At 43.1% G+C, this 12,266-nt stretch overlaps 1 protein-coding gene across 2 annotated transcripts in view; it reads right to left on the bottom strand.

Annotated features, from left to right (window-relative positions):
- The window catches only part of CDK19 (cyclin dependent kinase 19), a 120,998-nt gene extending 113,334 nt beyond the window's left edge, over positions 1–7,664 (bottom strand). The window contains exon 1 of one of the 2 annotated variants that reach the window (XM_069010983.1): positions 7,417–7,664. In XM_069010983.1, the coding sequence (XP_068867084.1) occupies positions 7,417–7,544 (128 nt within the window). In that variant the 5' untranslated portion in view covers positions 7,545–7,664. The remainder of the gene's footprint in view (positions 1–7,416) is intronic. The other variant, XM_069010984.1, reaches the window with a different exon arrangement.
- Positions 7,665–12,266: the final 4,602 nt, after the last annotated feature.

The following is a 12,266-nucleotide window of genomic DNA, read 5'->3' as shown; positions in this document are numbered from 1 at the left end:
AAAAAAAAAACCTGCAGTGTATGTTAGTTCTCAAATGCCAGCAAAGGAGCTCAAAGAACGACACATCTTTGGAAGCAGAATGTAAGAGCTGCCTATCACTGCTGCTAACAATCCCTTCCCAATCACACGCATAGACTGTACCTTCTGGACCAAACATAAAGCAGCAGCAAGCACACGCAAACAGAGTCCCTGCACAACACGGAACTTGGTTCTTACAAACAGAGGAAAAAGGCACCTTCTGACCAAGTCCATGCAAATCATGAGCTTGATTAGAGCCACAGAAGAGGCAAACAGGATTTGAGTATGTATTTTCAGAACATAGGTGAAAGTTTAACGTTACTGGTAAATCTCTAGTGCAATTTGGTTAGGATATTCCACAGAAGTTTTAGTTACTTGTGAAAACACATCTGCAGCATTATGAATCACAGCAATTTCTGGGGCTTAGGGGTTTTTGCTGATTTTTTTGGTTTCTTTTTAAATCATACATGATGAGAAAATACTTGTGTTGGAAATAAATTTATGAAAAACACCTCTCCACTTCTACCCACAATATAACATGTTAGATTGGATGACCCAGATATACAACAACATATTAAATTACTATGTCAAGCAGTTCGCACGAGAAGTATTTAGTTTCTGACCTAGTCCCTAGTCTATCTTGCTTTGCACTTTCTTACCAGGCGGGGGGCAGAAAAGAATCTCTTCTTCTCCTTCAAACTCTTACTTCCTTTTCCTGCAGCACTATTGGAAAACTCTTAACCCCCTCACTCAGTAACAGGAAGTTTCTTGCCCTCTTCATTTCTTTAAAAAAAAACAAAAAAAACACTAAACTTTGAGAGTTTTTCCTTCACATTTGATGGGCTAATTTATGTACAACTCTTCCTCTGCAAGCTTGGCAAGAACTGTCATCTGTTTCTCTCAAACACAACCCCTTCTACATCTCACTGACCCCCTTTCTTCCTTAAGCTCCTACTGCCACCACACCACCTTTGTGCTTGCCACAGTGGCAGACAGAACATCAGCCAAATGCTGTTTGCTTTCTGAAAGGTGATGATGGGCTTTACAGCTCATTTCTGCACTTAGTTTCAGGGAGAGTAACAGAAGAAAGTACAAAATAGCCATGGGAGAGACCATATGCAGGAGTCTGTGGGAAGCACTAAAAATTACTGATCACCACTTGCACTATCCTCTTGGGCAGGAAGCAAAGCCACGGTATAGTTGCAACAGCAACACTCATTAAGGCACAGACATGAAGTACTAATTATATCTTCCTACATTGGGGACTTTTCTATTAGTATGCATTGCAGGCAACTAGTTAGACAAGTTTGGTTTAGCTCTGCTGCTCCTCCTCACACATATTGAGAGCACTCATTGGTTAAGAGGTATTTTCAGGATTTGCAGGTAAATCTAGTATTTGGCTTTTCTTAGCTTTTGAGAGATTTTAGCAAGGCATCAACAGCTTCAGTCATTCTACCTTCCTCAAGATAAGAAGTTTCATTGGGAAAAAAAATATATGAAAGTGGAAAGCAAACCACAGCTCTTCAGATACCATAACTGATAAGAGATTTTCCTGCAGAGAGAAGTAATTGTTTAGGATCAAATACATTGTGTTCTGACTTTGGTCAATAATTCTGTGATTCAGCCTGCAACAGGTTTATATTAGTAACCAGCAACTACAGCTCAACACTCAAATTACTTTTGTTCAAGGCAATGTCAAATAGAGGAAATAAGAAACTGCAAAGATATAAATTATTATAGACTCTCAAATATCTTACAAGTATCAACTTGCATTGGTACATAATATTCCAGTTTCACGTTCAAAAGAGTATAATGTTTGCCACATCAGTGAGTTGCTTCTCTTTTAAGAGAAAATGCAACTGCAGTACCCATGTCCTCATTCCCCTGTGATTTTGCCACCAACGTTGTTCATTTGCAGCATTTAGCTAACTTGAGAGCAAGTTTCCTCTTCTGACACACTCCTGCTACATAACTTAAGTAATTTAAGTTTTACAAAATAAGAATATGGGGAGAACAGTATACAAATTAATTGCTATACAAATACTGATTTAAGAGATCGAGCAGATTACCTTTACCTCTTCTACACTTTTAAGTTTTCTACCATCACAGTGACCTGAGCCACCACCATGACCAGGTGCAACCACTGAACAATGTTACAATATTAGCAGAAATATCAAACACACCAAGCTGCCCCAGAAGAAATTCTGTTTTTACAATGGAGCCATGCTTCATAGCAGGCTATTTTTTTTCTCTGTTAATCAATATTTGTCCAATTCTAGTTCAAACAAAAAAGATTCATCAAACAAAAAAACTAAAACAAATGAAAGTTTACATGGCCATAACCACAAGCAGCATCCCTGTGTTAAGATTATATACTTGCCTTGGCTATGCACTTCATCCTTCTTTCTCTCCCCATGTCTTGCCTTTCATAGAACCATAGAATGGTTTAGGTTGGAAGGAATTTTAAATATCATCTAGTTCCATGCCCCTGCCATGTGCAGGAAAATCTTTCATTAGGCCAGATTGCTCAGAGCACGATCCAACCTGGCCTTGAACACTGCCAGGAAGGGGGCACTCAACTCTTACGTGGACTTGGATGCTGTCAGATAAGAACTTTACATTAATGATTCTGCACACCAATATCAGTCCAAGGAAGAAAACAGACTCTCCTCTTCAGTTACAAGCTTACAGTACTGAAAAATAGGGGAGAGAAGAGGGAAAGAATATTTCATTTTTCTTCCCCTTCCTATGCCTGTATTCCACAGTGGTATTTCTGGACTTGCATCACTGTTGCCCAGTCTTCAAAAGGGAATTCCGTATTTGGCAACTAAGGTGAAACCTGTATTATACCAGCTCGCTTTAAAAGTTACAGGTACAGTAACAATAAAGTAATCTGACAAGTTACAAAAGTATACTACTACAGTAGCATATAAATCTACACACTTGGTTCAGCTGCTACATTGTAAGTACAGGGCAGTGACAAACCTTTTTTACTTGCCAAAGAATAACATGGAAGGAGGATCCACCAGGGCAGTGCCAGCTACTGAGCTGGCAGTGAGCCTGGGAGCTGCCCAGGGTACAAATCCTGGCCTTTCTACTGCCATCCTTTAGAAAGCCAATCACTTGGTATTTCTGTCATTCCTTCAATAACAAGTTCAAAAAGCACATACTTGCTTTTTGAAAGGTGTTCTGAAATATACAGATTAAAATAAAACTACAAACTTTTTTAATTCTTTTCAAGTAGCTATATAGGTAATATTTATAATAACCTCTGTTGCCCAAACCCAGATAGTAAGTCAAAGAAAAATAAAACACAAAATAGCCCTAGATTAAGAAAAAGCAGCCACCTCAATTGCTTGTTTACAGGTAAGCAGAAGCAGCAGTAAGTAGAAAGGTTTTAGTCACATGAAGATTTCAGCTTTTGCAAGCGTTACATCTGCTGTCACTGCTACAGAATGAAGAACAAAGTGGCCTATTTTCTATCTGACTCAAGTATCCCACTATTCCTTGCGCTCCTGACTAACCAGCAGTGGTATCTTTTCAGCTTGCTGACTCATGCAAACATCCAGGTGCAGGTGGACTGACATCCTGGTGAAGGAACAAAAATACTCTGTAGTGGCCTGGGCTCAAAGACTGATCATTTCAAAAAAGCAAAGGAAAATAACTCAGGCATATACAACAAACAGAATTTCCAAACCTCACTCATCCTAAAACTTTCCTCTCATATGAGGAGAAGACACAAGAAGTGAAGCAACTAAGCACAACATAGCAGCTTAAATTTTGATCAAAGAAGTGGCAAGGAACATAATGAAAAGAGGTAAGGCATAAAACAAAACTAAATTTTCCTAACCATGACTGCAAAAGTTGCATTCTTTGCTTTATTAGACAGATGTGAACGTGTCCAAAAATATGCTTAGCAAAAGTCAACATGATGCTTTGAATCAGTACACAAACAAAAAAACAGTGACAGATTTTTCAACTACATAAAGAGCTAAAAACTTAATATTGATGACTGAATTGCAATCATGAGGCTTATATCATTACTTCCCCCATTAAAGTCACTGGTCCAGTTTTAGCATACATGAAATAAAGCACTGGACAGCTTATATAAATACCTATTTTCTACACCTTCTGGACTACAGAGGTATTAATGAAAGCTCTGTAAACCCAGGTGCCTAATTTAGCTAAATGTATAACACAGCTAGTACCTCCAGAGCTCATCAGACCATACAAACACCACTGAACTAAACAGAAGCTGCAGGTGCTCAACATCTTTAAAAGCATAATGATGCAGTGCATTCACATGTCACACTAACATTGTTCAAATCTGTCTATTTAAAAAAGAAAAAATCTTTTAACTTTCATAGAAACCAGTCAGCTCACTAGAAACATGCCCAAATAATATTCTACTCTAGGCTGAAAAAGCCAAACTAAGCTGTTACTTTGTCAAAAAACTGCTTTTATGCACAAGCCATTCATAGAGATCTAAGCAACACAACCACTTTTTTTACAAGCATTTTATCGAACAGCTTGCCAAGCTCCATATAAACACATTTTACTATTTCATAAAATTCATATGCCAACTTTTTGAAACATGAAGTGACAAGTTCTCAGTGGAATTTCTGCAGAGCTACAAGGTTCTTATTGCCCTCAGCCTCCTGAGCCTGTAAATTGACTATATGAAGCAAGAAGCCAGAATTCCTTTTATACAGGAATGCCTTGCAAATTGGAAATATTGAAACAGCCTCTGCAATCAGCTAAAGAAGAATTCCTTTACATGAGGCTCAAAAGCACTCAGTGATCAGCACACAATAAATATGCACCACTGCTAGATTTCTCTTGCTAATTTCTTTCATGAGATCACTTAAAGTTAAGAACTAATGCTAAATATCCTCCAAGCCTCAGATATACTTTAGCTAGGTGTTTACAAGGAAATCATCTTATATTAATGATTTTAGTTTATTTTAGTTTATATTAATGATTTTTTTCCTAAATTGTTCACATCTTACTCTCACCCAAGGACCTAAAGTTACACAAAAGCAACTAAGAGTAAACTCACCAATGCCAATAAAAATGAAGACCAAGAAAAAAAAGAGAAAGAATAAGCCATTTCACAAGCTTCATGAAGCAAAGCCTCTGAGCACATAGTACAGTTGAGTCTGTGCCATGTTATATTACATGTCAATCTACCTGACAGCACTGAAACTTTGCACTTCCTTTTACCACTTAGTTTTCTTGCAGCTCAAGGTCTCCCTTTGATTATTCCCAGCTCTGACACATCAGCTATCTCTTTATCATATTTACTTTTAGTTTACTATCCATTTGCACTTATCATACTGCTATTATTGTAGGGATTTTGAAGACATGTCCTTTATGGTGCTTTGTAGCATCAGTGCAATTCCTGTGATGGCTTTCCATTGCAAATGATGGAAGTGAAACAGGTAAGTTAAAAACAGACATCAAATTTCCTTTTTTTTTTTTTTTTCATAAAACAGTAAACTCAAAGCTCTCCCTTTTCTTATACTGTTCTTACAGGCAGCAATTTTAGGCTTACTATACCAAAGAACAGCAAAAACCATTTAGCTAGCATTTTTGGTGGTTTTATTACCACTTCTTTTCATATATCCCATGCATGTTTTACATATATATATATATATATATACACACATATATATATATATATATATATAAACTAATACTTAGGAAAAAGAAGAAACCATGACCACTTAACTCAAAAATATTGGAAGAGCTCAGTGGCAGCTATAATACCTGGAAAAGCCTTAATATTTCAAGTTACTTATGCTCTAGTATTCCTAAGGTTGCAGAGCAAGCTAGTCAGAATCAGAGCTCATTTCCCGGTGTTTAATCCTTCACTGGAATTAGCGTCTACCTTTCAGTTATTAATCACTTTTATACCACAACCACTTAATTCAGAGTTTAAATTTTCAAGACACATATGAATGCCATTTACTCCTACAAAAGAATCCCAGGACTTCTCTATTAATCTAGCAGCATTCCCTTAACCACTTCCAAAATTTTATTTTAAAGTTGTCATTTTTACACATTCAGTCTCTTCTTTAGTTTCAGTTGGCTATAATGGAAGGCTATTCCCTTTAGCATTCTCATGGAAAGGAGCCACCACCAATTCGCAGGTATATTTTATCCAGCCTTACAGTATGCTTAGAACAGTCTGCAAACACAGGCTATGTCTGTGAACCAAGCACACACCACAGTGAAAAAGTGCTCAATGGCTCTTCTGAAAGCAAAAGATTCTATTGGGAACTCACACCTGCACAAGAGCCTTGCTCAGGCCTCAGGACTGCTCCCCTTCAACAACTGCATGCCAGCCAAGCAACCCCAAATGGCAACCCTAGCTCTCCATCGCTCCCTAAACAGTACCGTGAAAATGGCATCCATGGAGTACCTATCCCATGGTGCCAGCTGTCTTTTCCCCAGAGAAAAGAAACCTTGCTTAGCCAACATACATGGGCTTAATGCCTAAAGGACCTCTCTGGATCAATCCACCAGCCAGGTGTTTGGGGACAGGGACCTGTATCCTGCTCTCTCACGGGAAGCTGATGGAGACACACCTGTGCGTAGGTACTGGCCAGAAGCCACCAGCTCTGCCTGCAAGGAGCGTCCCAGACAGGCCATCAAGCCAAGCCTGCCCGGCACCGGGACCAGCGGGGTACCTGGGGCTGGGGTCACACCAAGGACCAACACACGCCCCGGGAGCTTCCCGGGCCGCCCGGGAGGGAGCACCCGGAGAGGAGCCGTCGGGAGCCAGGCGCTCCTCGTTTCCCAATCCCCTGCAGTAATCGGAACAGAACGTCAGAGTACGAACGCGGTCACACAAAAGACGAAAGCGACGACCTGAAACGCGGCGTGAAAAGCAACGACGACCCCAGGGCACAGCCTGCTGACACCGCACCACCGGGGATGGCGGGGGGAAGCGGGGCAGAGCGGGACCAGCTTTAGGTTGGACGTTAGGTAGAACTCCTTACATAAAGGGTGATTAGACATTGGAATAGACTGCCCATGGAGGTGGTGGAGTCACCGGCCCTGGAGGTATTTAAGGAAAGACTGAATGTGGCACTTAAGTGCCACGGTCTACTTGAACATGGTGATGTTCGGTCATAGGTTGAACTCGATTATCTCAGAGGTCTTTTCCAACCTAATTAATTCCGTGACTCCGAGCAGCCGGGCGCCGATCCGCGGGGCCGGGGCACCGGGGCCCGCTCCCGGCGCGGGGCGGGGGATACCCGGGCGGGCTTCGCGCTCCGGCCCCCGCGCTGCCAGAAACTTTCCGAGGAGGGAGAGAGGGGAAGGAAGGAGCGGAGGGCGCTGGTGCGGGGGGGTGGGGAGGGGTTGGAAAGGGGTTTTCGGCGCGGCCCTTACCCGTCCTTGCGGCGGGCCTTGTAGACGTGCCCGTAGGTGCCTCTGCCCACCTTGCATCCCTCGTACTCGAACAGGTCCTCCACTCGCTCGCGCTCGGCCGCCAGCTTCGACTTGAACTCGTAGTCCATGTCTCGCCCATGGGCGGGGAGGGACGGGCGGGCAGGGGGACGCGGCGGCCGGATCAGCACCCGCAGCTGGCGGAGCCCCCTCCCGGCGCCGCCATGTCCGGGGCTCGGCGCGGGCGGTGGGCTCGGGGGGCGGGGGGGGGCGGTTTGTTTTTGTTTTGGTTTGGGGCTTTTCAGCGGGGGGGGGGGGAGGGGGCGCGCTCCGCCGCCGCCACCCGCTTCAACTGGGCTCCTCGCGGCGCAGCGCCAGGGGTGCCGGGAGTCGTAGTGCGGCTGCGGAAGCCGGCCCCGCCGCCGCAGGCGGGACGCTGGAGCGGCAGAACTACAACTCCCGGCATGCCCCGGGCCGCTCCAGCCGGGCGGCGTCGGCGCAGTGCCCTCCCCGGAGACAGCGGAGCGTTTCAGCGGCCGCTGGGAACTTGCTGACTCTTCACATTGCGCGCAAAGGCGGGAGAGGCGAGCGCGGCCAGACGCGGCGCCTCTGGCTGGCAGGAACGAGGGAGGGAGGAACAGAGGAATGGAGGGCGAACACGCACCCCATGCTGCGGGGCGCCGAACAGTGCAGCGACTTGTTTATCTCGACAGCTGCCATTCACGGTCCGGCCCCGCCCCCCTGTGGGATGCTGCCCTGTGATTGGCCAGGGCCGCCCCGCCGTGCGGCGGGCGGGGCGGGGCCGGGCCGGCCCCAGGGCTGTGGTACTGCGGGTCCATGTTGGAAACGGGAATTCTTGCAGGCTTGTTGCAGCCGGGTGCTGCTAAATAAACCGATCACTCACAGAAATGCAAGGGCACGTGCTGTGCTTGCGCTCAGATATAGCCCAGGCGTACTGCTGCGTCTTTATGATCCGATGCCGTAGCAAGGCTGTGCCACTTCAGCCCCAAGCAGAGAGATTTTTAGACAAACGCGGCGCTGCTTTGGGCTTCAGATTTCATCAGAGTACTTCGACATCACAGAAACAATCAGGCCTCTTAATATTATGTCTCGGTCTCGCGGAGATTTTTTTTGTGAAAAACGTCACTTTGCAAGCTTACTCGTGTTATGGAAGTGCCACACAGAGCTAACCAAATATGAAGTCACACAAAATCATGGAATCAGTTAGGTTGGAAAAGGCTTCTGAGATCATTGAGTCCAACCTATGACCAAACACCACGATGTCAACTAGACCACGGCACTAAGTGCCATGTCCACTCTTTCCCTAAATACCTCCAGAGACAGTGACTCCACCACCTCTCCAGGCAGTCCATTCCAATGTCTAATGACCCTTTCTGTAAAGAAATTCTTCTTAATGTCCGACTTAAAACTCCCGTGGTGCAGCTTGAGACGATCTCCTCTTGTCCTGTCACTTGTTGCCTGGGAGAAGAGGCTGACCGCCGCCTACAACTTTCTTTTGTAGGGAGTGTAAGGTCAACCTTGATGTGACCTTATACGACTTGCAGGTTACATCCTGCTCTAGAAGCAAGGGACAATCCCCACCTTGTGTATTCAACCTTAGCTTACTACTGCCAGCAGCAAGTGAACGAAGCAGAATTAAATTCGAGGAGGGGAGAGTAAAAATGGAATCTGGCCATATACAGAAACCATCTCAGTTCATCACCTGCTCTGCCAGCATTACTTACCTCAATGGAAAGTTTTTCCACATACGGGATGGGAGGGGTAGAGGAGATGATGAGAAGCTGTCATTGCTGACAAAGCACAGGGAGGTGTCAACTGCACGATAAGGTACAGTGCTGTATATGATTACTAGCGCATAGCTAAATCATGAGGTCATAGCCAGAAGTTTGTTTCTCAAGGAAAGGCGACAGTGTAACCATTTTGAAGTGATTATTTCTTCCAGAAGGCAGTAGATGATTCAGAATTTCCCTAGGGACCGGTAGCTAGCAACTGAAATTCTCAGAAAACTTCATCACTCCTTTACCAAAGTAATATTTTCCAGAGAACTGCAAGTGCTTTGCTTTGCCATTGCAGATGTGGATCTTTCTGAACAAGGCCTGATCATGAGCTGGCGATTTTCCTGAATGGGAGGAAGAACACCATCGATCTTTCAGTGTCAGCATTAAAGACATTTGCTAAAATTAGAGGTAACCATTTAAATTTTGCAAAGCATTCACATCTTTGGTCACCTAGTAATCAAAGCCAGCACTGAGAAGAAAGGGACGCAGACATAAAAAAGAAAACTTATCTGTAGAAAGTTTTTCTACCCAGATTTATTCTGCCAGTTTTAACATCAATAGGAACAAGGATTACATCGCTGTTGGTAATAATAAACTCTTCAAGTAGTTCACATTGCCCTCTTTGACCAAGAAAAATAGCCATTACTGCCCATTTTCACCACTAAGGCGTTTGTTTTTACTCTTTCAACTCTACAATGTACTGACAAGACTGTCTTTTATTATCATTCCTTTTTAGTCTACAGTAGTGGTGAGAGAGGGCTAACAGCACCCCCATTATGGTAACCTGGCACTTGTAAGCCAAGGCAGCATAATTTCCCCTCCATCCTATACTGTACACAGCTCCCTAGTGTTGCAAGCAGCCATTTTATCCTTTCTCCCATAAATTAATTGTGCTTTGCCAGTAAATTTTTTGGCCCTCACTGCTGCTACTGGGAGGCTGTCCGAGAGAAACCTCTCTAACAGCTGGAAGCCTTTTAAAAATGTCAAGCTTACGTTTCCTTGTGACCAGTCCACGTCCATTTTTTCTTCCTGTGCAAATACTGTCCTGAAGTAGCCTTTCCCGCTCTCCTGTGTGTACCCCTGCCAAAAGTATTTACAGACAGCAGTCTCATCCCCACACAGTCTTTATTTTGCTGGACTAATCAAGCCATGCTCTTCACATTCCCCTTTTAAGCCCTGCCAGTGAAAGCTGGACTGGTACAAAGCTGGTCGTGAAAAACACAGAAAGTGATCTGTGCCCTGATCCTTCTCTTGTGACACAGCCCTGCTTCTAGTTTCTGAATCCATACGTTGGCCACAGAAAAACCACTAAAAGCTTAGAACCAACTAAGCAGCTTCAAGCACAGGCCAGCTCAGAGGCTGGTGAGAATGAGGCTACCGTCTCATTCGTGCAGAAGTTTTACTGATTCATGGTTAAAAGATGGAAATGGGCACCTTTGTTTCTTCTTGAAATTGGAGTACACGGCAGGATTCTGTTTCAAGTTCATAAAGGTGGAAAAAACTGTTTATGTGGGCACAGGCTGACAGACCTGTTGGAAAACAGCTGCCTAGCATCTCCTCTCCAGGTGGTTCGCAGAGCAGAAGCAGCAGCAAGCAGCCATTTACAGAACAGTGATGGCAAATTGTTTGAGAGAAAGAGGCAGAGCAATACTGTGACATTTCCATTGCTCTTCCAAGTTAGTAGAATAGTTGTGATACCAGTAACACATATTTAAAAGCATTCATGTTTTCTTTTAAAGTGTTTTACTAACTGTATTATTCATTTCTGGTCAGAAGAGAAATGACTGTAACATTTTTAATATGCAGTGCCATATCATTAGTTAATTGTGCTGATGCAGAAAGTTTGAGTGGCCTTAGCAAAGAAAACAGAAAATGGCAGGCTTGCAGAGCAAACAGGACTTTTTTCAGCCTGCCAGCCTAAATGAAGATGCCATGTTGTCACTCATTAGAATCACCATTCCTTCCAAACCTCAAGTCACTGCAGTTAAGTTTCACTGGAGGTGAAAGATATGTCAACCAAGACTGAAAGTTGAGGAATTGAGTATCCTCACCAGTTCTCTAAACAATTATCTAACACAGATAACACATACATACATTTCTAATGTAAAATGGGAAAATTTGGTCTTTAACACTTCAATGTCAAGAAAGTGATACATGCAGAACATTTTTCTTCTTTGTTTTTCTTCTTTGTCTTGCACTTAGAATACTCTCTTATTTTATTTCCAGATTGCTTCATTCCATGGGCAGTCTCTTAGAATTCTCTCTTCATTTGTTAATGAGACTCAAAGATAGGTGGTGGGTTTTTTTATTTTTCTAGGCCACATTTGGAAGTAGCAGCACCTTTTCTAAACTCGCTCTCTTTGTAAGCTTTAACTCGTTAATCTAATGGGAAATTTTTGATTCTTAGGAATCAAGATAGCATCTTTTCCAGTAGATCTTGAGTGGGATATTAATAAACATATGCACTCAGTGTTAACTTCTGTCTGTTACATTTAAAGCTGATGTTGCTTCACTTAAGAATGGGAGGATGGCTCTCAGAATTCTGAGGGATACAAGTATGAATAGAGGTCTTAGATGAGTAGAGGTCTCACATGAACTTTATTATCATCTCTACAGAAGCAGAGAAAAACTAACAGACCTATTCCAGACTGTGTAGAGATATATTTGGGATTTTTAAACATATTTGTGTGAGTGTGAAGAGCCTAATGAAAGTGGGACAGCATACCAGAGGATTTCTAATAGGGATAGATTAGAAAGTCCCCACTTGGTTGGAGGTTCATATGTTACGATTCCCAGTAAAACCCTGAATTTTGGAATCTTTTATGTCAATTAACTTCTAAACCCCTATAGTAAAAGTATTAACCTTATAATATTGATTTAAAAAACAAATTACATAACTAAGGGGCTCCATCAAGACTTTACAGTAAATCTAGAGAACATGCTAGGATTGAAAGAAGGGAGTGGTGACTTCTGCACTTATGATATAATTATTTGGCTAGCTCTGTTTTGTTGGGGGTTTTCTAATTCATTTTTGTAGTACCGTAATCCAAATAC

Source organism: Aphelocoma coerulescens, chromosome 3 (assembly GCF_041296385.1).
Source record: "Aphelocoma coerulescens isolate FSJ_1873_10779 chromosome 3, UR_Acoe_1.0, whole genome shotgun sequence".
In the NCBI taxonomy this organism is placed as follows: domain Eukaryota; kingdom Metazoa; phylum Chordata; class Aves; order Passeriformes; family Corvidae; genus Aphelocoma; species Aphelocoma coerulescens.
This window is presented reverse-complemented; position numbering and strand designations above follow the sequence as displayed.